General features: G+C 38.2%; 2 protein-coding genes and 1 non-coding gene across 3 annotated transcripts; 1 reads left to right on the top strand and 2 right to left on the bottom strand.

Moving 5' to 3' along the window:
• Positions 1–509: 509 nt before the first annotated feature.
• On the bottom strand, positions 510–5879 carry LOC113782624. The gene is made up of 6 exons (XM_027328499.1): positions 5263–5879; positions 5037–5175; positions 4691–4979; positions 3600–4573; positions 2976–3545; positions 510–2501 (listed from the first exon to the last, which is right to left on the bottom strand). The coding sequence occupies exons 1-6, from the start codon at positions 5877–5879 to the stop codon at positions 510–512; spliced, it is 4581 nt and encodes a 1526-aa protein (XP_027184300.1).
• A 1578-nt stretch (positions 5880–7457) lies between these two features.
• LOC113782623 (beta-glucosidase 18-like) lies at positions 7458–13080 on the top strand. The gene is made up of 9 exons (XM_027328498.1): positions 7458–7624; positions 7732–7984; positions 8087–8202; positions 8391–8664; positions 8767–8869; positions 8950–9055; positions 9425–9642; positions 12168–12784; positions 12985–13080. Exons 1-9 carry the CDS (start codon positions 7458–7460, stop codon positions 13078–13080), a joined length of 1950 nt encoding a protein of 649 aa, XP_027184299.1.
• LOC113748467 lies at positions 12389–12495 on the bottom strand. The gene has a single exon (XR_003464325.1). It is a non-coding gene; the product is annotated as a small nucleolar RNA R71 (small nucleolar RNA).
• Positions 13081–27231: the final 14151 nt, after the last annotated feature.

The following is a 27231-nucleotide window of genomic DNA, read 5'->3' as shown; positions in this document are numbered from 1 at the left end:
CATAAAACGCGATTGAAAACGCGCCTTCAACTCGCGTTTTATAAGTCGCGTTTCCTTCACAAATCTTGCAGGAATGAAAACGCGATTGAAAACGCGCCTTCAACTCGCGTTTTATAAGTCGCGTTTTGTGCACAAATCTCGCAGGAGTGAAAACGCGATTGAAAACGCGCCTTCAACTCGCGTTTTATAAGTCGCGTTTTGTGCACAAATCTCGCAGGAGTGAAAACGCGATTGAAAACGCGCCTTCAACTCGCGTTTTCTAGTCGCGTTTCACTGTGGCTTTCGGACGATTCTCATTGTGAGCTTCCTGCACGTCATCACGCGGGCACGTCAAAACTGAAGGGCACCTATAAATCGGCAAAAACGAAAACTGAAACCCAAAATTAGTCGAATTCAAGGAGAACACCTCTAAACTACCACACGGAATTGAACAAACAATTAAAATGAACAATTGGGTTGCCTCCCAAAAGCGCCTTTCTTTAAAGTCTTTGGCTAGACAAAATAATGCTTCAATCAGAGAGTTCAGGCACTGCAAGGGTCACCTCCTCAACATTATTAACTTGAAATCCTTCATAAAAAGGTTTGAGACGATGACCATTAACCTTAAAAATCTTGTCAGTGTGAAGACTTTGAATTTCTACTGCACCATGAGGAAACACATTAGTCACAATAAAAGGTCCAATCCAACGAGAACGCAATTTACCAGGAAAAAGTTTAAGTCTAGAGTGAAAAAGAAGTACTTTTTGACCAATACAAAAAATTTTCCTTGAAATTGCTTTATCATGAAATGCTTTTGTCTTCTCCTTATAAATGCAAGAACTCTCATATGCATCATTTCGGATTTCCTCCAACTCTTGCAATTGCAACTTCCTGTGTTCTCCAGATTCATCCATCCGCATATTATAATTTTTAACTGCCCAATATGCCCTATGTTCCAATTCCACAGGTAGATGACAAGGTTTGCCAAAAATTAATCGGTAAGGAGACATACCTATGGGGGTCTTAAAAGCTGTACGGTAAGCCCAAAGTGCATCATCTAAGCGCAAACTCCAATCCTTTCTATTGGGATTCACCGTCTTTTCAAGTATCGACTTGATTTCTTTATTGGAGATTTCTGCTTGACCACTAGTCTGCGGATGATAGGACGTAGAAACTCGGTGAGTGACGCCATATTTCTTCAACAATGCTTCCATTACTCGATTGCAGAAGTGTGTCCCTCGGTCACTGATAATTGCTCTTGGCGTGCCATACCTGACAAAAATATGAGATTTAATAAAATCAACTACAACCTTAGCATTGTCAGTCCTAGTTGCCTTAGCCTCTATCCACTTTGAGACATAATCAACTGCAAGTAATATATACATATTACCAAAAGAGGAAGGAAATGGACCCATAAAATCTATACCCCATATATCAAAAATTTCACAAACCAGTATAGGAGTAAGAGGCATTTGATCTCTATGGCTTAAATTACCTGTCTTTTGACAATTTGCACATGATTTACAAAATAAGTATGCATCACTAAACAAAGTTGGCCAAAATAAACCACACTCTAAAACCTTTCTTGCAGTTCGCTTAGGGCCAAAATGTCCACCACACGCATATGAGTGACAGAAAGATAAAATTGATGGAACCTCTTCTGTAGACACACACCTGCGAATAATTTGATCAGAACAATATTTCCACAAGTATGGTTCGTCCCACACATAATATTTAACATCACTTTTAATTTTTTCCTTTTGAGCTCTAGACAAATCATTAGGTAGCGTTCTAGTAACCAGATAATTCACTAAATCAGCATACCAGGGAGTTGTCTTTTGAACTACAAAAAGATGCTCATCTGGAAAATTATCCTTCAAGGGAGCAGGTCCTTCACTATTGATCAAACGACTGAGATGATCAGCAACCATATTTTCGGCACCCCTTTTGTCTTTAATTTCCAAATTAAATTCTTGCAATAGGAGAATCCACCTTATAAGTCGTGGTTTGGCCTCTTTCTTGTTGAGCAAATATTTCAAAGCTGCATGGTCAGAATAAATAATGACTTTAGTGCCAAGTAAATAAGAACGGAATTTTTCTAAAGCAAAAACAATAGCTAAAAGCTCCTTTTCCGTAGTCGAATAATTGCACTGGGCACCATCCAAGGTCCTCGAGGTATAATAAATGACATAAGAAGCTCTGCCCTCCTTCTGGCCAAGTACTGCACCAACAGCAAAATTGCTGGCATCACACATTATCTCGAAAGGAAGACTCCAGTTTGGTGGTCGAACCACTGGTGCTGAAGTCAATGATCCCTTGAGCGTGTCAAATGCACTCTTGCAATTATCATCAAAATGAAATACCACATCCTTTTGAAGTAATTTGCATAGAGGATGGGATATCTTTGAAAAATCTTTGATGAAACGCCTATAAAAACCTGCATGGCCAAGAAAAGAGCGAACTTCCCACACACTTGCAGGGTAAGGTAAACATTTGATAATTTCTACCTTAGCCTTATCTACCTCAATTCCTTTTGCAGATACCACATGGCCTAAAATTATGCCTTGGTCCACCATAAAATGGCATTTCTCATAATTTAAAACAAGATTAGTCTCAATGCACCTTTTAAGAATTTTTGTGAGGTTAGTTAAACATTCATCAAAAGAATTACCATAGACAGTAAAATCATCCATAAACACTTCTATGATATTCTCCACATAATCAGAAAATATACTAACCATACACCTTTGGAATGTAGCAGGCGCATTACAAAGACCAAAAGGCATTCGTCTATAGGCAAATGTACCAAAAGGGCAAGTAAATGTGGTTTTCTCTTGATCTTCAGGCGCCACTGGAATTTGTAGAAAACCTGAAAAACCATCAAGACAGCAATAATGAGATTTTCCTGCCAACCTTTCCAACATCTGATCAATAAAAGGCAATGGAAAATGATCTTTACGAGTTAATGCATTTAATTTTCTAAAATCGGTACAAACTCTCCACCCATTTTGAACTCGAGTGGGCACTAACTCACCTTTAGGATTTTCAATAACAGTAATTCCTGTCTTTTTAGGAACTACTTGAACAGGACTTACCCACTTACTATCCGAAATGGGATAGATTATACCTGTGTCAAGAAGTTTTAAAACTTCTTTCTTCACTACCTCCATCATTGGTGGGTTCAATCTCCGTTGAGCCTCTCTCGAAGGCTTAGCACCATCTTCTAACAAGATGCGATGCATGCAAGTGGCTGGACTTAATCCTTTTATGTCAGCCACTGTCCATCCTATTGCCTCCTTGTGGTCCTTCAACACCCGAATTAGTTTTTCTTCCTCTAAAGCAGTCAATTTACTGGAAATTATTACTGGGAGTGTATCTCCATCTCCCAAGAATGCATACTTTAAATTATCCGGTAACTGCTTTAATTCCACCTTCGGGGCTTGCACAATAGATGGCAAAAGCTGTGAATGAGACAGAGGTAATTCCAAGTAAGACACATTGGAAAATTCTGGGCAAAGAGAATTCAATTCAAAAATAACTTCCTGCAATTCAAAAGGAAAAACAAACTTCCCTTTTATCTTTTGCAAATTTTCCTGACAGAGACCAGTAGAAATAGCAACCTTCAACGCATCGTCATTATTAAATTCAAAATTTTGCTGCGCCAAAGAATCAATTACATCTATAACAAAAATTGAATGAGATTCACCAGGATATTTCATGGCATCATAAATATTAAATTTAATAACATCACCATCAAATTCCATAGTCAATGTGCCAGTGAAAACATCAATTTTTGTTCTAGCAGTTTTCAAAAATGGTCTCCCTAACAGTATTGGAGATGAATTAGAATTATCATCCTCCATATCAAGCACATAAAAATCTGCAGGAAAAATCAAATTATCAATTTGCACTAAAATATCCTCCAAAACTCCATCAGGATAGGCATTTGATCGATCAGCCAGTTGAATTATTACGCCCGTCTCTTTTAAAGGCCTAATGTTCATCAAATTATAAATAGAACGAGGCATAACATTTATCGAAGCACCCAAATCCAACATAGCTTTTTCAATTTTAATATTACCTATTTTGCAAGGGACAGTAAACATACCTGGGTCCTTGCATTTAGGAGGCAATTTTTTCTGCAAAACTGCCGAAACATTTTCTCCCATATGCACTTTCTCGTTTCCTTTCAACTTTTTCTTACCAGTGCATAATTCCTTCAAAAATTTAGCATATCTAGGAATTTGCTTAATTGCATCTAAAAGAGGGATATTTACCTCAACTTTTCGAAAAGTGTCCAAAATCTCCTGTTCGTGCTCTTGCTTTTTGGACTTTGCCAGTCGACTAGGAAATGGAGGCGGAGGTGTAACCACTTGTGTTGATTTTTCTCCAAAATCTGGTTGTTCCAAGGCTCTAGGTTGAGACACATTCCCCTCTTTTTCGAGCTCTTCCTCGATTGCTTGTTCAGAAATTTTCTTGCTCGGCTCAGGCAACTCTTTGCCACTTCTTAATGTGATGGCACTAGCATTTTGCTTGGGGTTGACAATTGTCTGCGAAGGTAGCTTTCCAGATAATTGGGATTCCAATCTATTGACTGTGGAAGCTAACTGGCTCATTTGATTCTCCAAATTATGAATGCTAGTTTTCGTCTCCTGTTGAAATTGTTGAGTGTTAGTAGCCAAAGATTTCACAATATCCTCAAGTGACATACCTGATTTAGGAGCAGGTTGTTGCTGTGAAAGTTGAGGTCTAGGTTGATATTGTGACTGATGTGAAAATCCTGGTGGCCTTACTGCATAATTAAAATTAGGATGATCCCTCCATCCTGGATTATAGGTGTTTGCATAGGGATCATACCGTCTCTGAGGTGGTCCTGGAAATCCAACTGCATTAGCCTGCTCAGTCGAATCATCTTGGAGTGTGGGGCACATATCTGTTGGATGACTCGAACCATAGCAGATTCCACATGTTTTCAATTGCTGCATTTGTCCTATAGCTAACTTTTCAACCAAAGAAGTTAGACAATCTAATCTTTGCTCTATTGTAGAATTACTTACCTCATTGACTCTACGAGTCGTGTTATCCTGCCTGTCTCCAAATTGTTGAGCATTTGCAGCCATACTCGATATCAAATTTCTTGCCTCCGTGGGTGTTTTATTCACTAAGGAGCCCCCACTGGCAGCATCAATAATTCTTCTGTCAGTTTGGGACAGACCCTCATAAAAATACTGGATGAGGAGTTGGTCAGGAATTTGATGATGAGGACAACTAGCACATAGTTGCTTGAATCTTTCCCAATATTCATGTAGAGTCTCTCCATTGAATTGTCGAATTCCACAGATGTCTTTCCTAATGCTTGCAGCTCGGGATGCAGGAAAGAATTTTTCTAGAAAATGCTTCTTCATGTCTGTCCATGTGGATATTGACCCAGAGGGCAGATAATAGAGCCAATCCTTAGCTTTATCGGCTAAGGAAAATGGAAAGGCTCTTAATTTAATTTGCTCCTCTGTGACTCCCTGAGGTTTCATTGTCGAGCAAACCACATGGAATTCTTTGAGATGCTTGTGGGGATCTTCACCTGGTAAGCCATGAAAAGAAGGAAGTAAATGGATTAGTCCAGATTTTAACTCAAATGCAACCTCTAATGTAGGATAAGTAATGCATAGAGGCTGTTGATTTAAATCTGGTGCAGCCAATTCTCTCAATGTCCGTTCATTAGCCATGGTGCTATCTATCTCTTCCGTCTCACTAAATGAATCCACAAAATCTACTACTGAATTATGTCCAGTAGATGAGGAGGATGCCTCTGCTCGTTCTCTTGTTGCTTTTCTCAATGCACGAGCAGTTTTCTCTATCTCAGGATTATATTGCAGTTCACCTGTACGAGAAGATCTAGGCATAAACCAGTAACAATAAAAATAAAAATAAAAAATAAACAAAGAAAATATAATTCAAAGAAAATAAATTTATTTTGACACCAAGTCCCCGGCAACGGCGCCAAAATTTGTTGGGTGTCAAACCAGCAAAAATAAAATTCCTACTCTTAAGTCACGAATTAAGTCCACTATGGTACTGGAGCAGGGACTTAGGCTGTGCAATGGGTTACTAGCTTCACCCTGGTGCCAGAGTTTGCTTGATCCGATATACCAAAGTGTATTAATTACGTGAAAGACAAAATTCGAATATAGCAGCGAGCAGGGTCGAATCCACAGGGACTTGGGAATTTATTTTGAATGAATGTAACATTAAATAAAAATGGGGGAAGTTGATATGGAACTGTCTAATTTAATTGCTCAAATTAAAAATATAAAGTAAATTGACGGAAGGAAAATCTCTAGTCAAAGGTATAATCTCCACTTATGGTTCGAATCACTGATCACAGATGCAGAGATAAAATCTTTCATTTACAAATAAACTGGTTATGGTTGTCAACAAGCTCTGACAACCTGCCTAACCTTACTGATTCGATAACCACAACAAGCTCTGTAGTTATTGCCCTAGCCAATTAAGCAGTCCTAAACACGCTCTTAGGATTTAACCTATTGACAGCATTAATCATTAGACTGGCCACCAATTATAACCAACAAACACACACGCTCGGTTTATTTAGGCTATATCATATATTTCCGCAACAACGACTCAAAAGTTTCTACTACAATTGAATCATATCACTTGCCACATGCACTAAAATTACCCAACAATTACGGATTGAGCACTCTTAGATGGCTGTTAATTACTCACACAATTAAACAGTGATCAAGTATTTAATTGCAAGAAATAATCATATGCATAAGTGAACAGGAAATATATAAACACTTGCAAATTAAAGAACGTAGGGAAATCAATTCGATCTCACAGTTTTGTCGAACCAAAGCTTCGATTTAACCTCTGACTAGATGAAGAAATTAGCCACTCCTCATAGTTGAATTGCAGCCAAAAGTACTGGATTGCAAAGGCATTGCGTTTTTACTAGAAAGCAAGGAATAAAAGATGTTTTTCCCGTTGGGGAATATTGTCGAACACCTGGCGTGTGTCAGAGGCCAGTCCAGAGAAAGGAAACTAGAACTAAACTAAAAAGCTAAACTAGAGGTCCCCTTTCTTCTGTACGTCCTCCCCTTAAAAAGCCAAAAGTCAGATGACTCAAAGCTCTCTCTGGTGGTCCCCACACATGTGGACAAAGTCTCCAAAATTCCTTCTTCCAAGTCTCTCTACGTTGCTTTCTTTTAAGAGCCCAAATGACTTATAGCTTTGTGGTCCCCACCAATCCAAGGCCTAAGGATTGAAACCCTTAGAAGTCTCCATATTCTCCATAAAGTCCCTCCTTTTTGGTAGTTTTCTGCTTCATTCCTGAAATTAAGTCCCGATACCAAATATGAGTAAATATCAGCAATTAACACAATATTTGTCAGGGATAGAAGGGAAAATTAATAATTAAAATACCAACAATTAACACCCTATCAGTATTGAGCAAACATCACATGTTTCTTCCACCCTTCATCTCTTATTTATTACTACTGTGTCGCTTGAGAGCTTTAGATCACATTGTATCCAACGCAGGCATTCAGCCTTTTGTGACAATTCACCACTGGGACATACCCCAAGTGCTTAGTGACGAATATGGGGGCTGGCTAAATCCTCTGATTCAGTATGTTGAACTTAATATTATGCTGGATTTCTGATTATGGATTTTATGTGAATGGTATATAACTCCGCAATATGATCAAAATCTTGGGTCTATGTGAATTGAATTAGGGATGACTTCGTCCATTTTGCTGAAACTTGTTTCAAGAATTTTGGTGATCGGGTGAGGTATTGGGTGACCATCAATGAACCAAATTTGGCTGCAGATTTTGCCTATGAAAGGGGAAAACATCCTCCAGGTCATTGCTCCCCTCCTTTTGGCAACTGTTCAGCTGGTAATTCAGATACTGAGCCCCTGATTGCAATGCATAACATGTTACTTGCCCATGCCAAGGCTTCCAAACTCTACCGCGAGCAGTTTCAGGCAAGTAAAATACCTCGTTGGCATCAATGATATACAGTATCCGCTGTTTTACTGGATTATACAGCTAAACTACTTTTTTTTGTCATACCAATCTTGGGACAGCCCAAACAAGGTGGTGTAATTGGAATTGTGGTCCATGCAATTATGTACGAACCATTTACTGATGACGAGCATGACAAGGAAGCTGTAAAGAGGGCATTGGCTAATAATGTGGCATGGTAAGTGTTGACATCTCCTCCTTAAGCTGTGCCATTTACCCTGCGATTGGGAGCTTTTACTGTCCTCTCCTCTCACGCGATTGAAGCCTCGTTGGATTGAAAGATTGAAATCAAGAAGCTTCTCTACGTGAAATAAATCAAAATAAGACAAGATGACACGTTCTTGATGTGCTATGTTTATAAAACAGGGCTTTCGATCCTCTAGTGTTTGGTGATTATCCTCCAGAAATGCGTCGCTATCACAGAAATGAGTTACCCAAATTTACACCAGAAGAAAGGCTGCTCATAAGGGATAGCATTGACTTCCTTGGACTGAACCACTATGCAACTCTTTATGCTAAGGACTGCATACGCTCAAGTTGTGCCAGCTCCGACTCTGCCTGTGCCCCTGGTGGAGACCGTGCCATCTGCGGCTTTGTCTGTACTATTGCAGAGCGTGGTGGTGTTTTGATTGGGGAACCGGTACGAGAATCAGATATTCGCTGAAATATCAAATTCAGATTGCTATATGACTCTGAAGATTAGTTTTTTTTTTCCTCATGATTTTTTTTCTGGTTTAAACAGACAGGGTTGCCAACATTCTCTGTTGTTCCAAGAGGAATGGAAGAGATTGTGGACTATGTAAAGAATCGATACCATAACAAGCCTATGTTTATTACTGAAAATGGTAAAAATATACTTTCGATAACATGCTTCTGTTATCATTTGTCTTACCATTGAGAACTCATAATTTTAACTAATCTGTAGGTTATTCTACACCTCCACAACAAGAACAAGTTGATGACTTCCAACTTGATGTCAAGCGAATTGCATTCCACAAAGCATACCTTGCCTTCTTGGCTCGAGCCATGAGGTGGTATTGTTCCCATGATTGTAGTCACATTTATCTATCCTCATATACTGCCATTAATGATGCTTTTGTCGAGCAGATTCTTCACCAATTATGGGATAAATATTCTCTTTTCTACTGACTTAGAAACTAAAAATGGTTTATAAATTTTTCAACACTATTGGAACATTTTTTCTTTAAGAAGCTATAGCCTGCAAGCCTTCCCCTTTTGCCTCTCATCCTTCGGGCAAGGTATGAATGCATTTAAACAAATCATATCACCTCTCGTACAAAAAAGATTCATGATTTCATGTTTTTCTTGATGCATGCTTTCTTTCGTACTTAAAATCTTTGCTAGAATAGCTGATCAATTTACATACTTTTGTCTGACAGAAATGGTGCAGATGTGAGGGGCTACTTTGTCTGGACATTGATGGATGACTTTGAATGGTCATCGGGTTATGATGTAAAGTTTGGATTTTATTCTGTTGATCGTGCAACCTTGAATCGAACTCCTAGGTCCTCCGCCAAGTGGTACAGAAACTTCCTGAGGAACATCAGCTCCGATAGCATGAAGCCAAGAACTGCAGTTGCATTTTGGAGCAAAGTTGGTAGAGCAGAAGAGTGATGAACTGGTGTTTTCAGTTCATTTTCCCCTTTGTATATTTCACCATTGTTTACACATATGTTTATGGATTAATCTCTCCTATATTGTTAGTATATACATTGACGGAGTTGAATGGCAGTTGCGATCCTCTGTGCCACTATTCCGTGCCAAATCCAGTGCCAATCCCACTAATCACGTGATGGTCGAAGAAATTTAAATAAACGACGTATGACAAATTAAATAAATAGGACACTTGGCATAAATATAGAAGTGGCACTTGATAGGGTATTAATTGTTAATAATTTTATCGTTAATTTTCCTCTTTATCCTTGCCAAATATTGTTTTAATTGTCAATATATATTTATATTTGGTATTTGGATATAATTTCAGAAAGTGAAGCAGAAAAGTGCTAAAAGGGGACCTTCTTGAGAAGATTTCTCCACACGTGAAAGCTTCTAAAAGCTTTCCACCATCAGCCCAAATTGTGCAAACCAACGGAATTGCTGATGAAGAATTGAATTGATATGATGAAATCCACTAGCAATAAGAAATCAAAGCGGGGACCACGTAGAAAGTTTGTTCTTATTGTGGGAGATATACTCATTAGTCAAGGTGTTGGCTTTGATGATTGAGCTTTTCCACTTAGCTTCCTACAGAATTGCTGATGAAGAATTGAATTGATATGATGAAATTCACTAGCAATAAGAAATCAAAGCGGGGACCACGTAGAAAGTTTGTTCTTATTGTGGGAGATATACTCATTAGTCAAGGTGTTGGCTTTGATGATTGAGATTTTCCACTTAGCTTCCTACGGAATTGCTGATGAAGAATTGAATTGATATGATGAAATCCACTAGCAATAAGAAATCAAAGCGGGGACCACGTAGAAAGTTTGTTCTTATTGTGGGAGATATACTCATTAGTCAAGGTGTTGGCTTTGATGATTGAGCTTTTCCACTTAGCTTCCTACGTCACTAGTTCTCTTAGGAAACTAGTGCTAAAATAAAATAAGGGAAAGGCACTAGACGAGTGCTATATAAGACATTAGATTAGTTTCTCTCTACGGAGAGGAAGATAGGTAGTTTTAGTCATAAAATAGGATTTTGTTCTTTCATGTTTTGTGTGGTGTGAAGATCTCTTCAGTTGGTTTGTTTTGTATTTTTCTTCCATCTCTTCCTTTAGACTAGTTTCTTTCATGAAACTAGTTCTATTTCATTAGATTACGGAGAATCAAATTTTCATTTTCAGTTACTAGCAAGAGTTATTTATGTCTTCGAATTCAATTAAATTGCGTGGGAATTTTCTTATGAGGCGTGGCTAATCTTCTCCTCTAGTCAAGGATCAACGCGAAGACGCAGTCCCAAATATCTGTGAGATCTAATTAATTTTACGTGTTCCTTAATTTGTTAATATTTGCATGTTTTCTATTTTAATTTCCATGGGATTATTTTGTTAATTGGATATCAAGGGCCCGATGTGCAATTTGACTTATTAATCTCCTGTCAAATTAATCAATTAAATCCGTAATTGTTTAGTTGGTTAATATTAGTGACAACTAGTATTTTCACATACTAGGGGGACATGCAATCTGATTTAAATAACCCTCGTAGCGTGTTATTAATTTGGGTTAGGCTTTTCTAGTTTTTAATGCAATTAGGAAATTAATTCCTACGGTCGTACTTAGGAGTATTTCCTGGTTAGGGGTAATCAACGGTCGTACCTTGGTTATCAATAAATTAAGGAAAAGCTGGTCGTTAGAGTTTATCGGCGACTATAACTAACCTGTTAATAAAATTAAGTGAACCTTCTTTGCATTAATGATCGGATGAATGGACTGTGTTTGCGTAGTTGTATCCTTGGCTAGAATTTATTTATCATTTATTTAATTGCTATTTACAATTGTATTAATTAATTAATTATTTTTAGTTAAATTGTTTAATTATTTTTAGTTTATTTCTGATAAAAATCCCCCGTGTCCCGAACTTGAAAAGAATCGAATTTTTCCCAGTCCCTGTGGATTCGACCCTACTCACTACTATACACAGAAAATTCATTTTTCTCGAGTAGGTATTTATTATTGCACAGGCTCGACACCTGTCAATTTTTGGCGCCGTTGCCGGGGACTGGCGTTAATCATTTGTTTCTTTTTAAGTTCATTTTTTTTCTGGTATTTTTCTAGTTTATGCCTCGCTCTTCTCGTACAGGCGAATTAATTTTCGACCCTGAAGTAGAGAAGACCGCGCGTAGAACGAGAAAAGAAACCAGGCGGCTCAGGGAGGAGCAATACGATATTGCACCTCAGGAACTTGATCCAGAGGTTGAGCCGACAAATTTGTCTGGTGACAATTCAAGTGATTCAGACCAAGAGGAAGTCACTATGGCAAATGCACGAACACTAAGGGAGTTGGCTGCTCCTGATTTAAATCAGCAGCCCTTGTGCATTACTTTTCCACATTTAAATGATGACACTCCCTTTGAACTAAAATCTGGTCTAATTCATCTCTTGCCATCTTTTCATGGTCTACCAGGTGAGGAGCCCTACAAGCACTTGCAAGAGTTTGACGTCGTTTGCAACAGTATGAAGCCTCCGGGAATTACTGAAGAGCAAATAAAGATGAGGGCCTTCCCCTTCTCTTTGAAGGACTCCGCGAAAGACTGGCTCTACTACCTACCGCCTGGTAGTATCACCACGTGGGACCAATTGAAGAAAAAATTCTTGAAAAAGTACTTTCCGGCATCTCGAGCTGCAAGCCTAAGGAAGGAGATATGTGGCATCAAACAACACCCAAGCGAGTCTCTCTATGAGTACTGGGAGAGGTTTAAGAAACTGTGCACCAAATGCCCTCAACATCAGATAAGTGAGCAACTACTCATCCAATATTTCTATGAGGGATTACTTTTCAGGGACAGAAGTATAATCGATGCTGCAAGTGGAGGAGCGTTGGTGAACAAAACTCCTCGAGGAGCCTGGGAGTTGATTGAAGGGATGGCTGAGAACTCACAGCAGTTTGGTTCAAGAGAGGACATCCCGACGCGTAGGGTGAATGAGGTAGAAACATCCTCTATTCAACAGCAACTCTCCGAATTGACATCTTTTGTGCGACAACTAGCTGTGGGGAATACATCGCAAGCCAAAGTGTGCGGGGTATGCACTGCCGTGGGTCATCCTACGGAAATGTGTCCATTGGTTCAAGAAGAAACTGCTGAACAGGTGAACATGGCTGGCCACGCGCCCGCGCCAAGAAAGCCGTACGACCCATACTCAAGTACCTACAATCCTGGTTGGAGGGATCACCCCAACCTTAGTTATGGAGGAAATAGGCAGTCTAACTTTGTGCCAAATAGACAGCAAGGACACCAACAGCAGTACCATCATCGCCCACCACCACTTTCAAACTCAAGTCCGTCCATGGAAGAGATGATGAAGCAATTACTTGCTAATCAACAAAAGACGGATTCAGACCTGCAAAGCATGAGAAATCAACTGGGACAGGTGCAATCATTGCAAAATCAAATGAATCAAATGGCTATAACAATCAACCGTTTGGAGTCCCAAGTTCAAGGAAAATTGCCATCTCAACCTGAGGCAAATCCAAAGAATGTAAGTGCAATGACTTTAAGGAGTGGCAAGGAAGTTCAAGGACCCGAACCGGTGATTCCTAAAGACAAGGACGAGGAACGGATTGAGAAAGAATTGGAAGAGGAGGGCACAGACAACAAAAATGCAAAGGTACCCTCGAACCCAATTCCTACAGCTAAAACTAATCCACCTCCCTTTCCTAGCAGGTTAGAGAAACCAAAGAAGCAAGACAAGGAAAAAGAGGTCCTGGAGATTTTTCGCAAGGTGGAGATCAACATACCCCTACTGGATGCGATTAAACAAGTACCCAGGTACGCAAAATTTTTGAGGGACCTGTGTGCCAACCGCAAGCGGTTGAAGGGGGATGAACGAGTTATAGTTGGGGAGAATGTTTCAGCAATTCTACAAAGAAAGCTTCCACCGAAATGCGGAGATCCAGGTATGTTTACTATTCCTTGTAGGATAGGTAATACTTTGATTGGGAAGGCCATGTTAGACCTAGGAGCCTCGATTAATGTCATGCCAAAGTCCATTTATGCTTCATTGAACTTAGGCCCTTTGAAAGAGACTGGGATAATAATCCAATTAGCTGACAGGACCAATGCATACCCTGACGGGTTGATTGAAGATGTTTTGGTAAAAATTAATGAATTGATTTTTCCAGCTGATTTTTATGTGCTCGACATGGAGGATGAACACTCCCGTGATCCGTCACCTTTGTTGTTAGGTAGACCCTTTTTGAGCACAGCCCGAACCAAAATTGATGTTAATAAGGGTACTTTGTCTATGGAATTTGATGGTGAGATTGTTCACTTTAACATCTTTGAGACCATGAAATATCCATCCGATTCAAATATTGGCTCTGTTTTCTCGGTAAATGTTATTGACCATGCTATACAGGAGGTTTTTGAAATTGAAGGCAGGGATGAACTAGAGGTCGTCCTGACCAGGCACTTTGAGTCCGAAACGACCTCTAGGGTAGAGTTGAGTGAAGAGCTTAAATGCGTGATTGGATCATTGCAAACATTACCAACCACGAATACAAGGTATGATCTTGCACCGATTTTCATACCCGAACCTCACCAAAGGTTACTTCCATCTGTGGTGCAGGCACCTGTCTTGGAACTAAAACCACTGCCGAAACACCTAAAGTATGTATACTTAGGTGAAGGGGAGACACTTCCAGTGATCATCTCCGCGGGTTTATCAAAGGTTCAAGAAGAGAAACTACTTCGAGTTCTTAGGGAACATAAGCAGGCGATAGGATGGACCATCGCCGACATCAAGGGAATTAGCCCTGCGGTGTGTATGCACCGAATTCGACTCGAGGAGAATGCTAAACCCGTACGGCAAGCTCAACGGAGATTAAATCCTCTCATGATGGAGGTCGTAAAGAAAGAGATTTTAAAACTGCTGGACGTTGGAATTATATTTGCAATATCAGATAGCCCGTGGGTAAGTCCAGTACAGGTGGTCCCGAAGAAGGCAGGGGTGACAGTGGAATCAAACCAAGAGGGTGAGCTCGTACCAATTCGAAAGCCCACCGGATGGCGACAGTGTATCGATTACAGAAAGCTAAATGCCGTCACGAAAAATGACCATTTTCCCCTCCCTTTCATTGATCAGATGGTGGAGCGATTAGCATGTCGAGCTTACTATTGTTTCTTGGATGGATTTTCAGGTTATTTTCAAATTGCCATCGCACCCGAAAACCAAGAGAAGACTACTTTCACCTGCCCATTTGGGACATTTGCATACCGAAGGATGCCATTTGGATTGTGCAATGCACCTGCTACCTTCCAAAGATGCATGGTAAGTATCTTTTCAGAATATGTTGAGAAGATTATTGAGGTTTTCATGGACGATTTCAGTGTATATGGTGAAAGTTTTGAAAACTGTCTAGATAACCTGAAATTGATCTTAGTAAGGTGTATAGAAACTAATCTCGTGCTTAATTGGGAAAAATGTCATTTTATGGTTGAACACGGGATAGTTTTGGGTCATGTAGTATCATCTACAGGTATTGAGGTTGATAAGGCAAAAATAGATGTTATATCTACTTTACCTTACCCCGCGAGTGTGCGGGAAGTTCGTTCCTTCTTGGGTCACGCAGGTTTCTATAGAAGGTTCATCAAGGATTTCTCGAAAATTGGAGCACCCTTGTTCCAACTTTTGCAAAAAGATGTATCCTTCGAATTTGATGAAACATGTAAGGGGGCATTCAATAAGTTAAAGGAGTTATTGATCACCTCACCTATTATCCAACCCCCTGACTGGAACCTCCCATTCGAGATCATGTGCGACGCCAGTGACTATGCAGTTGGTGCGGTATTGGGTCAAAGAGTAGGAAAAGCAGCTCATGCTATTTACTACGCATCTCGAGCCTTGAACGGAGCTCAATTGAACTATTCAACCACCGAAAAGGAGCTTTTAGCAGTTGTTTTTGCCTTAGAAAAATTTCGGTCTTATTTACTTGGTGCTAAAGTTATTATTTTTTCTGATCATGCAGCTTTGCGGTATCTGTTGACCAAAAAAGAGGCAAAACCGCGATTGATACGGTGGATATTGTTGCTACAGGAGTTCAACCTGGAGATCCGAGATAAGAAAGGGGCGGAGAATCTGGTAGCAGATCACTTGAGTCGAGTACAAGTCGTCGAAGATGACATCCCATTGAGAGAAGCATTCCCCGAGGAGCATTTATTTTCTATTAACTCATCTTTGCCTTGGTATGCAGATATTGTTAATTTTCTAGTCACTGACAAATTTCCTACAGGATGGCCTAAGGCAAAGAGAGACAAGTTGAGGAGCGATGCAAAGTTCTACATTTGGGATGATCCTTACCTCTGGAAGCGGGGTGCCGATCAAATCATCCGTAGATGTGTAAGTGAAGTTGAATTTCAATCTATTATAGCCTATTGTCACTCTTTTGCATGTGGAGGTCATTTTGGACCGAAGAGAACGGCTCGTAAGGTGCTAGAGAGTGGATTCTATTGGCCAACTCTATTCAAGGATGCCTACTCATTTTGTAAGTCATGTGATAAGTGTCAAAGAGTGGGTAATATCTCTCGTAGGGATCAAATGACTCAAACCCCAATGATTTTTGTTGAAATTTTTGACGTTTGGGGCATTGATTTTATGGGTCCTTTTCCTTCGTCCTTTGGTTTTTTGTATATATTGCTTGCTGTAGATTATGTTTCGAAGTGGGTAGAAGCAAAGGCTACCCGCACTAATGATTCCAAAGTGGTTGCAGAATTCGTTAAGTCTAATATTTTTGTTCGCTTTGGGATGCCGCGAGCAATTGTAAGTGATCGGGGTACTCATTTCTGCAACAAAACGATCGCTGCAATTTTTAGGAGATATGGTGTCTTTCACAAAGTCTCTACATCCTACCATCCTCAAACAAATGGTCAGGCGGAAGCATCAAACCGAGAGATCAAATCAATTCTAGAAAAGATGGTCCGACCCGATAGGAAGGATTGGAGTGTGAGACTAGATGATGCACTATGGGCATATAGGACGGCATACAAGACACCCATTGGCATGTCCCCTTACCGATTGGTATTTGGAAAGCCATGTCATCTCCCGGTCGAGTTTGAGCATAGAGCATTTTGGGCGGTCAAACAATGCAACATGGATATCGAGGAAGGCGGAATTCAAAGAAAGTTACAATTACTAGAGTTGGAAGAAATTCGAAATGAAGCATACGAGAATGCAGTGATCTATAAGGAGAAGAATCGGATCTTTCATGACCAACAGATCTCTAGGAAGACATTCGTCTGTGGGCAAAAAGTTTTACTATACCACTCCAAATTGAAACTATTTCCAGGTAAATTACGTTCTCGTTGGATTGGCCCTTTTGTTGTGACTAATGTCTTTCATTATGGTGCAGTAGAGATCCAAAGTTTGAAAACGGAGAAGAAATTTGTGGTGAATGGTCACCGTCTCAAGCCGTATTATGAAGGATTTCCAATTGAACGGGTGGAGATGATACAACTGGAAGACCCGATTTGCTTAGTTTAAGCAAATTCTAGACTCCGTCTAGCCAAAGACGTTAAAGAAAGGCGCTTTTGGGAGGCAACCCAATTTTTTATTTTGACAGGTGATCATGGCGTGCCCGTGCGAGGAGGGCACGCATTAATCTCACAAGTTCCAATTTCAAGGTCAGAGGATGTTTCTAAAACATGGCATGCCCACGCCATGTTGGTAAAATCTCAACATTACGAAGTGGAATCTTGGCGTGCCCGCGCGGAGAGGGCACGCGTTAATGTTCAAAAACTGATTCTCAAGTCAGAGAATGTTTTCTAATCTTGGCGTGCCCACGCCATGTTTGACGAACTAAAAAAAAAAAAAAAAATTTCAAATTTTTGCAATAAAAAAAAAATCAAAAAAATCGAAAAACAATTACTTCCTTTCTTAACATTCGGTTAGTTTTTCAGCAATTCAATTTCTGAATTTTTTTAAAAAAAAAAATGTAAGACCAAAAACTATATTTTCTTTTTCTCCTTTCTTCTTTTTCTTTCCTTCTTTTTCTTTTCTTTCTTTCCTTTCTTTCTTTCTTCTTCTTCCCCGCTGCTCGCTTCTTCTTCTTCATTGTAAGCTCCGCCAGCCGCGCGCAACCCAGAGCTGTGCGCAGCTCCTCCTCCCTGTCCATAGCTGCCGCCGACTTCCGCCTGAAGCCCACCACAACCCAGCGTCCACCTCTGCATGCAGCCGCCAGTGCCTCATCTCCACCAGCTCGCGTCGACCTCCTGCAGCCCAAGCAATGCCAGCCGCCACCACCTCCATTTGCTCTCTCACTCTCTCTCTCCAAACACCACCAACTGCCGCCGTCACTACTTGCAACGCAACTAGCTCCACTCTCCAGCTCAGCTCTCTCTCTCCATCTCGATCTCCCTCTCCACTGCGTCAGCTCTTTCTCCGTGCGCTACCCAGCGTGCAGCTTTTCCTTCAGTCTCCACCAACAGCCACAGCAGCTGTCCGCAACTCATCTAAGGTCGCAGAGTTCAGCGGCAAACACTACCACCGCGCGCGAACTTTCCTTGGCCGCGCCAATACCTCCTGCCCAGCTCACTATCGCAAGCTCGACCTCAGCTTACCACCAACTCCAGTCGCTCCTCTCCACCTCACCGGTGCACCGTCGCTTCCCTCACGCGCGACTTCAATTCCAGATCACCTCACGCCACTTGCCAATTTTCGACAGGAGGTGCTGGATTTTTCACTTAGTGAGTTGTTTGGGGCTTCAACTGCAATTTAGGTTCTTGGCAAATTGGTTACCATTTTGAATTTTTTTTTAATTTTATTTCTGCTTTGCTTGGTGTTGTTGGATTTATCAGTGCTTTGGTTGGCCGTTTGATTTAATTTTTCCCTGTGAGTCCACCAGTGGTATTGGTTGTGATAGTTTGCCTCCAATTTCTTAATCTTAAGTGATTGACTGTCCAATTGGAGACACTTGTTATGATTTTGGGTCCAATAGTGTCTAATTTATTATAACTTGTGTCTAATTGTGGGTAAATTGCTGAGATTATTTGTTTAATTGGGAGGTGCCTTTAACACTTAAATTTGCTTATTGAAGTAGTTGCCTTGTGTGAGAGTCTTTTGTCTTTTTCATTTCAATTATTACGTTGATTGGGGTGATTTTGAGGTGCATTGTTTTTGCATTTGGCTAAGTTTGGAACCACAAGTGCTTATTGATTGCATTTACTATAAGTGTTGGAGTATTTCTATAACTTGTGGGTGATTGAAGTGTGCATTTTATTCACTGGGTTGGTTTTCATTTGTTATTGCTTTAAATTTTCTGTTTCCATTATTTGTTAGCATTTGTTGTCTCTTGTGGATTTGAGTGACATTTGGAGAAATGGTGAAACCCAAATCTTCTTCTAAGTCTAGAACACCCCGGCCCTTCGACCTCCGCTCCACCTCCTTCAACCCCAAGGGCTGATCAGAGAATTTGATGTCTTGACGACTTCAGGGGAGTTTCGTTGCCCTTCTTCTTATTTTTACTAATTAATTATCACATTGAGGGCAATGTGTACTTTAAGTGTGGGGGGAGATTTGGATTTGATTGGAGTTTCTTTAAATTGTTGCTTTTCTTATTGTTGTCTTGATGAATAAATGTGGCATCTCACTTGTCTATTGCTGGTTATGATTTATTCTATGAATTTAGTTTAAGTGGCAAGTAAAAGCATGTTATCTTGGTGAATATCATGAGTTTAATGACTTGGTGCAAATTGTGGTTAAATTGTTTAGGCAATATAAATATTTTACTAGCAATTGTTGTGTGGATTAGGCAATTGTTGATCTTAGTTCTCCATATTAGGAGATGACGTGGGCCATGATCTTTAATTATCTGGTTTTCTGGTGCTTTAATTGTGATTAATAAATGACCCTACTCCGCTAGTGTCGTCACCCAGTAACCGGGAGTCTTCACCACAAGTGTCGACTTTCGCGTCAAAAAGTGACTATATATATGAGTAGTTAGTCCTGAAGTTGTGAAGAGTTGAGTAACTGGGCTCTTTCATCTAAAAATGTCAGAGTTCACGTCAAAAGACTTGAATAGCTTGGGACTGAGCATTTATTAAAAAAAAGAAAAAGAAAATAATAAGTAAGCTTATGATCATGTTGGCCTGCCGATCCTTGTTCTTCAATGTTGAGATTTTGATTTTCAGTTGACCCAATTGCTAACTTTTGCTAGTTTAATATTTTGATTTCTTAGACGAGTTAGCTATGAATTGGACGAGTCTATGATTTCAGGAGCTAACCGGGAGAAATATGTCTTGACACTTAGCCACTAAAACTTGATTTTGGGATAAGCGTAGCTTGGCAGTAAATGAAATGAGAGTTAGCCATTGTTGAGTTTAGTGTTCCCATACTTGAGGACAAGCATGATTTAAGTGTGGGGGGAATTGATAGGGTATTAATTGTTAGTAATTTTATCGTTAATTTTCCTCTTTATCCTTGCCAAATATTGTTTTAATTGTCAATATATATTTATATTTGGTATTTGGATATAATTTCAGAAAGTGGAGCAGAAAAGTGCTAAAAGGGGACCTTCTTGAGAAGATTTCTCCACACGTGAAAGCTTCTAAAAGCTTTCCACCATCAGCCCAAATTGTGCAAACCAACGGAATTGCTGATGAAGAATTGAATTGATATGATGAAATCCACTAGCAATAAGAAATCAAAGCGGGGACCACGTAGAAAGTTTGTTCTTATTGTGGGAGATATACTCATTAGTCAAGGTGTTGGCTTTGATGATTGAGCTTTTCCACTTAGCTTCCTACAGAATTGCTGATGAAGAATTGAATTGATATGATGAAATTCACTAGCAATAAGAAATCAAAGCGGGGACCACGTAGAAAGTTTGTTCTTATTGTGGGAGATATACTCATTAGTCAAGGTGTTGGCTTTGATGATTGAGATTTTCCACTTAGCTTCCTACGGAATTGCTGATGAAGAATTGAATTGATATGATGAAATCCACTAGCAATAAGAAATCAAAGCGGGGACCACGTAGAAAGTTTGTTCTTATTGTGGGAGATATACTCATTAGTCAAGGTGTTGGCTTTGATGATTGAGCTTTTCCACTTAGCTTCCTACGTCACTAGTTCTCTTAGGAAACTAGTGCTAAAATAAAATAAGGGAAAGGCACTAGACGAGTGCTATATAAGACATTAGATTAGTTTCTCTCTACGGAGAGGAAGATAGGTAGTTTTAGTCATAAAATAGGATTTTGTTCTTTCATGTTTTGTGTGGTGTGAAGATCTCTTCAGTTGGTTTGTTTTGTATTTTTCTTCCGTCTCTTCCTTTAGACTAGTTTCTTTCATGAAACTAGTTCTATTTCATTAGATTACGGAGAATCAAATTTTCATTTTCAGTTACTAGCAAGAGTTATTTATGTCTTCGAATTCAATTAAATTGCGTGGGAATTTTCTTATGAGGCGTGGCTAATCTTCTCCTCTAGTCAAGGATCAACGCGAAGACGCAGTCCCAAATATCTGTAAGATCTAATTAATTTTACGTGTTCCTTAATTTGTTAATATTTGCATGTTTTCTATTTTAATTTCCATGGGATTATTTTGTTAATTGGATATCAAGGGCCCGATGTGCAATTTGACTTATTAATCTCCTGTCAAATTAATCAATTAAATCCGTAATTGTTTAGTTGGTTAATATTAGTGACAACTAGTATTTTCACATACTAGGGGGACATGCAATCTGATTTAAATAACCCTCGTAGCGTGTTATTAATTTGGGTTAGGCTTTTCTAGTTTTTAATGCAATTAGGAAATTAATTCCTACGGTCGTACCTAGGAGTATTTCCTGGTTAGGGGTAATCAACGGTCGTACCTTGGTTATCAATAAATTAAGGAAAAGCTGGTCGTTAGAGTTTATCGGCGACTATAACTAACCTGTTAATAAAATTAAGTGAACCTTCTTTGCATCAATGATCGGATGAATGGACTGTGTTTGCGTAGTTGTATCCTTGGCTAGAATTTATTTATCATTTATTTAATTGCTATTTACAATTGTATTAATTAATTAATTATTTTTAGTTAAATTGTTTAATTATTTTTAGTTTATTTCTGATAAAAATCCCCCGTGTCCCGAACTTGAAAAGAATCGAATTTTTCCCAGTCCCTGTGTATTCGACCCTACTCACTACTATACACAGAAAATTCATTTTTTTCGAGTAGGTATTTATTATTGCACAGGCTCGGCACCTGTCAGCACTGAATTGCCACTGGAAAAGTGGCACTGAGGATCCCGTGTGCTGGATGCTACATCATCTATATTTGAATTTAAATCTTAAATTTTATATATGTGGCATGCATCTAGACCCGCTGGTATGTACACCGTCAGTATATAAAAGATTTACCCTATGGTGAGGAAATAGTATACAAGCTCAAACTGAACCTCACTGCAATGTGGATCCTTGGTACATAAAAACATATTTGTGTCTTTTAATTTAACCAAAACTGCATAATTGTCATTTCATGTGTAAGTGTCATTGATCATTATCTTTTGACACTTGTATTTTGACGAAGTGCTTTTGAATTTTTGTTCATAAAAATTTCCCAATATATTTTGTTGATACCAAATTTATTAATTTCTTACACGCTCATTTCCTTTTATAATTCTTGAGGTTAAAGATTTTAGGGTTAATTGTAAAGTTTTGAAAAGGTATTATGCTAGATGAGGTTATTTATAATTTATTGTCAACAAAAATTGACTACATAATTTGCTAATTCTATTCATTTTTCCCTTGGATATTTACCATTACTTATACATATGCTTATCCTTGGTATATAAAAGTATGGTGAGGAAGTAAGAATCCAACAGTTGTATTACGCAGGATGAAATGTGCTCTTTCAGCGCTGAGAAGAATTGCAAAGTCTCATGCCTATTGAGAGGGAAAAAAAATTTTCTGTCTCTTTTCACCAGGCGCGGTTCCTCTTTGTCCAAGAATAGGAAAGAGAAAAAATATCCCATTTATTAATATATTTTTCTTTCTTTTTTGTTTTTGTTAGTTATATTAAAGTGGTTAAAAATTTACAATTAAAATAATTCATTGAAATTTAGGAACTTTTCCCTAATCAAAGCCTTAACATGAACATCAAACTTCATTCTTTGATGCAATGCTGAAATTACCTCCTCCAAGGGTTCATATAATTGCAGGAAGCTCCTCTCCAATTAATCACTTACATTTACCTCCCTTGACTCAATGGAAGATGGAACAACCACAAGAACACACAATCAATATTTTAACAGTTAAAAAAGAAAACAAAAAAAGTAAAATTAGAATAACACAATTATTGGATGCTTGGATCAATTCATGGGACAATAATAAAACTAATAAGTATTGCATGATTATCTACCTATCTCAGTCCCTAATCAAACCTTCTTCCCTAATACCTTCCACACAGCCTTCTTCATGAAAAATTGAAAATTCCCTCAATCTATTTGCCTAATTACCATGTCATTCCCATAGATTATGGACACTAACACTATTACGGATTTTATGTCTTATGCGTATATTTTAGTAAAAGGATAGTTCAAGTTTGTTTGCCAGGTTATAGGTAGGTAAGGCCTCAGAGTCAAGAATCATTTTAAAAAACGGAAAGGAGTACATGGGAATAAATTAATAAAAATGACAAAATAAATTGTAATTACTAGATGGGTGCTCAATAAATTTCAATCATTGCCTTTCGAGTCCAAGTGTTCTCATTTTTAAATTTAACAAGTTTTCCTACTAATTCATTATGCAAGTTTTCCTAGTATAGAATTCAACAGGACAAAAGCCTAAAAGCATTTGGCTGACAAGTGTCGAGCCTGTATAATAACAAATACCTACTCGAGAAAAATATAAACTTATATATAGCGGTGAGTAGGGTCGAATCCATAGGGACTGGGGATAATTTATTTCTTTTAGAATCCAGAGTATGAAGGCTTATGTATAGTTTTTGAAACTATAGACGAGTTATGTAAAAATATACTAAATCACAGGGAGGTAAAATGTAATTTATCCAAAAAAAACTTAGGAAAATTACCTGTTTCATCCCTTACATTTTACAAAAATATTCTTTTCGTCTCTCACTTTTAAAATGAAGCAAATTCGTCCTTGACATTTAAAAATTAAAACTATTACATCCCTGAACCTAATTTTCAATCTGAATCAAACCATCCAATAACCCAGCAATAAATTTCGAAAATAGAATTGATAGATCATTCGGTCAACTTCATCATATTCACATGACATTTATTAAACCAAAAAAATAAAAATTATAACATAAAAGGCCATTCTTTGTCTTGGAATAGTGGAATTTTTTTTTTTGATAAATCTTTTCATGCACCGTTAGTATATCCGCTTGCGAATCTAAATGTGTATCATAAATATAAAATTTGGTGTTTAAATTTAAATTAAAATGATATGGCGGTACATAAAACCGTCAGTGTACACAATGATAATGTAGAAAAGATTAATCTTTCTTTTTTATGTTATAATTTTTTATTTTTTATTTTTAGGTTCATTAAATTTCACATGAATATCAAGTTGAGTTAACCAAGTAATCTTCCAATTACACCCCCAAAATTTGTAATCAGGTTGATTGGTGATTTGATTTAGATTGAAATTTAGATTTAGGGATGTAATAATTTCAGTTTTTAAATACCAAGGATGAAATTGCTTCATTTCAAAAGTGAGGGACGAAAAGATTATTTTTGTGAAATGTGATGGATGAAACCGATCATTTTTCCAAAAAACTTTTACAGTTATTATTTTTATATTGGATTAATTTTTCTTATACTGTCAGTGTATTTTTAAGTGTTAAAAGACCAACAAAAATCTATGGAAAAGCATTCCCCATTCTAATGCCAATTCCCAATTCTCTCTGTTCCTGGAAATCTTTCCCAAGTAAGTACCACAAGCTGCACAGAATTCACAATGGATGCCACGATAGTACCACAGACCTGTTTAGCTTGAAAAACTCCAGCACTACTAGAATGCCAAAGTTCATACACTGTCTAAGGACTTCGTAGCTTCGTAGCTTCGTAGCTCAATTACACAATTCGCAGATGTTAGCTGCACACTTTTTAATACCCTTTTGGATTTGTTTCTTTTAGACAATAGTTTGGCAGCAGGTGTATTGATTGTTGTATATACTATCTTTTTTTCCCCTTTTTGTTCTGCATTCTTGTAGCTATGTTATTTTTGACATTAACTCGGACACATTCGTGTAAGCTGTGAGAATGAATGAGAAGCCCGTGTAATATTTGTAGCCTATAATGTTAATAATTTTTTTTTTGTCATAGTTTTACTTGGAATATAACTAGCGTGTAAAGCATATATTTAGTGGAAGGAAGTCAAAATTATATGATCGAAGAAATGAACACGATTACGGACAACAAATATCTTGGAAACAGCAATTGGACATGTTTTCGATTGGTCTATGATGCCTATGCGTCATTCTTAAGTTTGCAACATCTTCACTTGCACAAATTTTTCTTGAGTCATTTGGGCAATTTAATACTTTTTTTTCTATACATGGTTCTGAATGTAGTCAACTATAGGACGAAATCAATAACAATAACTTGAAACAAAGAGAAAATAAATAAATAAATTGCTAGCTATCCAATCAATGGGTATTTGGAACATCATCATGTACATTTTGCCAATGACAGTCAGGGTTCGGGTATACTAAAGCTAATTTCCCTCCTATATTGTTGTTGGCAAAATACAATGCCTTTGTTTGGATAGAGTATTATTCCAAATAATTATTTGGAATAATTACTGTAACACTTTTTGTCATGTGATGTATGTGAGATAAAAAGGAAGTTGATAATATAAAAAGGTACATTGGGAATTGTGTTTATGATGCAAGCGAAAATTTTTTTTTTTTGAAAAATTGGCTATAATTAATATTTTTCTTATGTCATTAACTTTTGATTATTTTTTGACTCATATTTGATTCCTTCATTTTGGTAAGTAATGCTATCTCTTGTTAATTTTCTTAATGTAGTCATTGAAAGCATTACTTCAATTTAATTTCCTTGTTTAGCTAATTTTTTGAATTAAAATTTTCTGAACCATAATTGACCACCTTCTTTTTGTCTATGGGCAGGTCCAAAGGGTGTTGATGCACTTTCGAGATTCATTTAGCTTGGATTCTGTGCTTATTATTACCTCAATGGAGTACTAATTTTGGGGATGGTGATGACAAAAGGCCGTTCAAAATTCCGACAACACCCCTCGAGTCTAAAAAGAATCCATAGGGAGGATATATGTCTACTTTTTCTTTTAATTGTACTATTGCTTAGGAGAAAAAGAATTAGAGGGTTAGATGTGGATTTTCACTCTATACTTTTAATACAACAGTTTTTGCTTTTTTATTCGTATCTAAAATTTGCTTTATTTAGCACTGTTGGTAATTATATTTGTGGTGCTCTCATTTTCTCATCACCTTGCTTAATTAGCCAAGCGAATAGGCCTAAAGATTTAGTACTACTTGTTTAGATTAGAAAAATATTCACATTATATGCGAATTAACTGAAGATAAACTTTCCAAGTTGGGCCCTCGAGATAATAAGCTGTGGATCTCACAAACGAATTTGAGTCTGATGCACAAGAAAATGATTTTGAGATAGACAACACTGACATAACGTTGAATGAAGTGACACAACGTGCAATGTATGTGCTCCAAACGAGCAAAATAAAGGAGTAGTGAAGAAGAAAACAAATAGAAGAAAAAGAATATATTACTTGTCATGATCCTTTTTTCCCTTTCCACTTTTGTTGATGTGTGCGATGTGATTGAATCAAATCTTAGGGGGTGCTTGGTTCATGCTTTGGAATTGGTATTGGAGATGGAATAATATACAAAAAATCAGTATGGGTATGAACCCCTATTCTACATACTGGTGCTTGGTATAAATATAGTTGGAATGGTATCAAAATTAATTTTTTATTTTTTTAATTATTGTTCTCTTTCCTGGATTGATAATCACGCCCACCACCAAATCACTACCAATCCAAATCTTTTTTTGTTTTTTGTTTAACAATTACCAACAAAAACTCATGACTAATCAATAAAAGATCTGGATATTTGTCATTTTTTTTCTTTTCTCAATAAGTTGCAACTGGAACTTTCAAATATTCGCAAAAAATTTTGCAAAAGGAAACGGCAAATTGCATCCTTTGCTGAAACGTATGAGAAACACCATACAATGCAATCCAGCTAGAGACCTTCACAAAGAGAAGAGAAGAGATCAATTGCGATGAGGAGGACGATTTGATGGCGAGGGAGGAGAGGAGAGGGTCCACTGGGGTGAGGGGGGAGTGACCGGTAGTGGGAGAAGAAGAGTGATTTGTCAGATGCCATGGAAAAGGAAGAAAATCGGAAACAAAGGAGAATGGGGTGTTGTCAGATGCAAGGGAGGAAGGGGAGGGCAGGATTGTTGAAGTCAAGGGAGGAAGGGGAGGCTCGACAGTGGAAGTCTGGGAGAGAGAGAAAGGAAGT

This window comes from Coffea eugenioides, chromosome 9 (genome assembly GCF_003713205.1).
Source record: "Coffea eugenioides isolate CCC68of chromosome 9, Ceug_1.0, whole genome shotgun sequence".
NCBI classification, from domain to species: domain Eukaryota; kingdom Viridiplantae; phylum Streptophyta; class Magnoliopsida; order Gentianales; family Rubiaceae; genus Coffea; species Coffea eugenioides.
Note: the sequence above shows the minus strand (reverse complement) of the source record. Positions and strands in the feature narration are given on the sequence as shown.

Excerpts from the sequence above, each read along its gene's own strand:
- LOC113782624 (XM_027328499.1), bottom strand. The coding sequence starts at position 5,879 with ATGCCTAGATCTTCTCGTACAGGTGAACTGCAATATAATCCTGAGATA. Across the intron at positions 5,176-5,262 it reads GAATATTGGGAAAGATTCAA|AAGAATTATTGATGCTGCCA; the intron begins GCAACTATGTGC and ends CCAAACTGACAG. Across the intron at positions 2,502-2,975 it reads GAGTTCAAAATGGGTGGAGA|GTAGATAAGGCTAAGGTAGA; the intron begins GTTTGTACCGAT and ends AAAGGAATTGAG.
- LOC113782623 (XM_027328498.1), top strand. The coding sequence starts at position 7,458 with ATGTTTCTTCCACCCTTCATCTCTTATTTATTACTACTGTGTCGCTTG. Across the intron at positions 7,985-8,086 it reads TCTACCGCGAGCAGTTTCAG|CCCAAACAAGGTGGTGTAAT; the intron begins GCAAGTAAAATA and ends ATCTTGGGACAG. Across the intron at positions 12,785-12,984 it reads CGCAAGCCAAAGTGTGCGGG|ACAGCAAGGACACCAACAGC; the intron begins GTATGCACTGCC and ends TGTGCCAAATAG.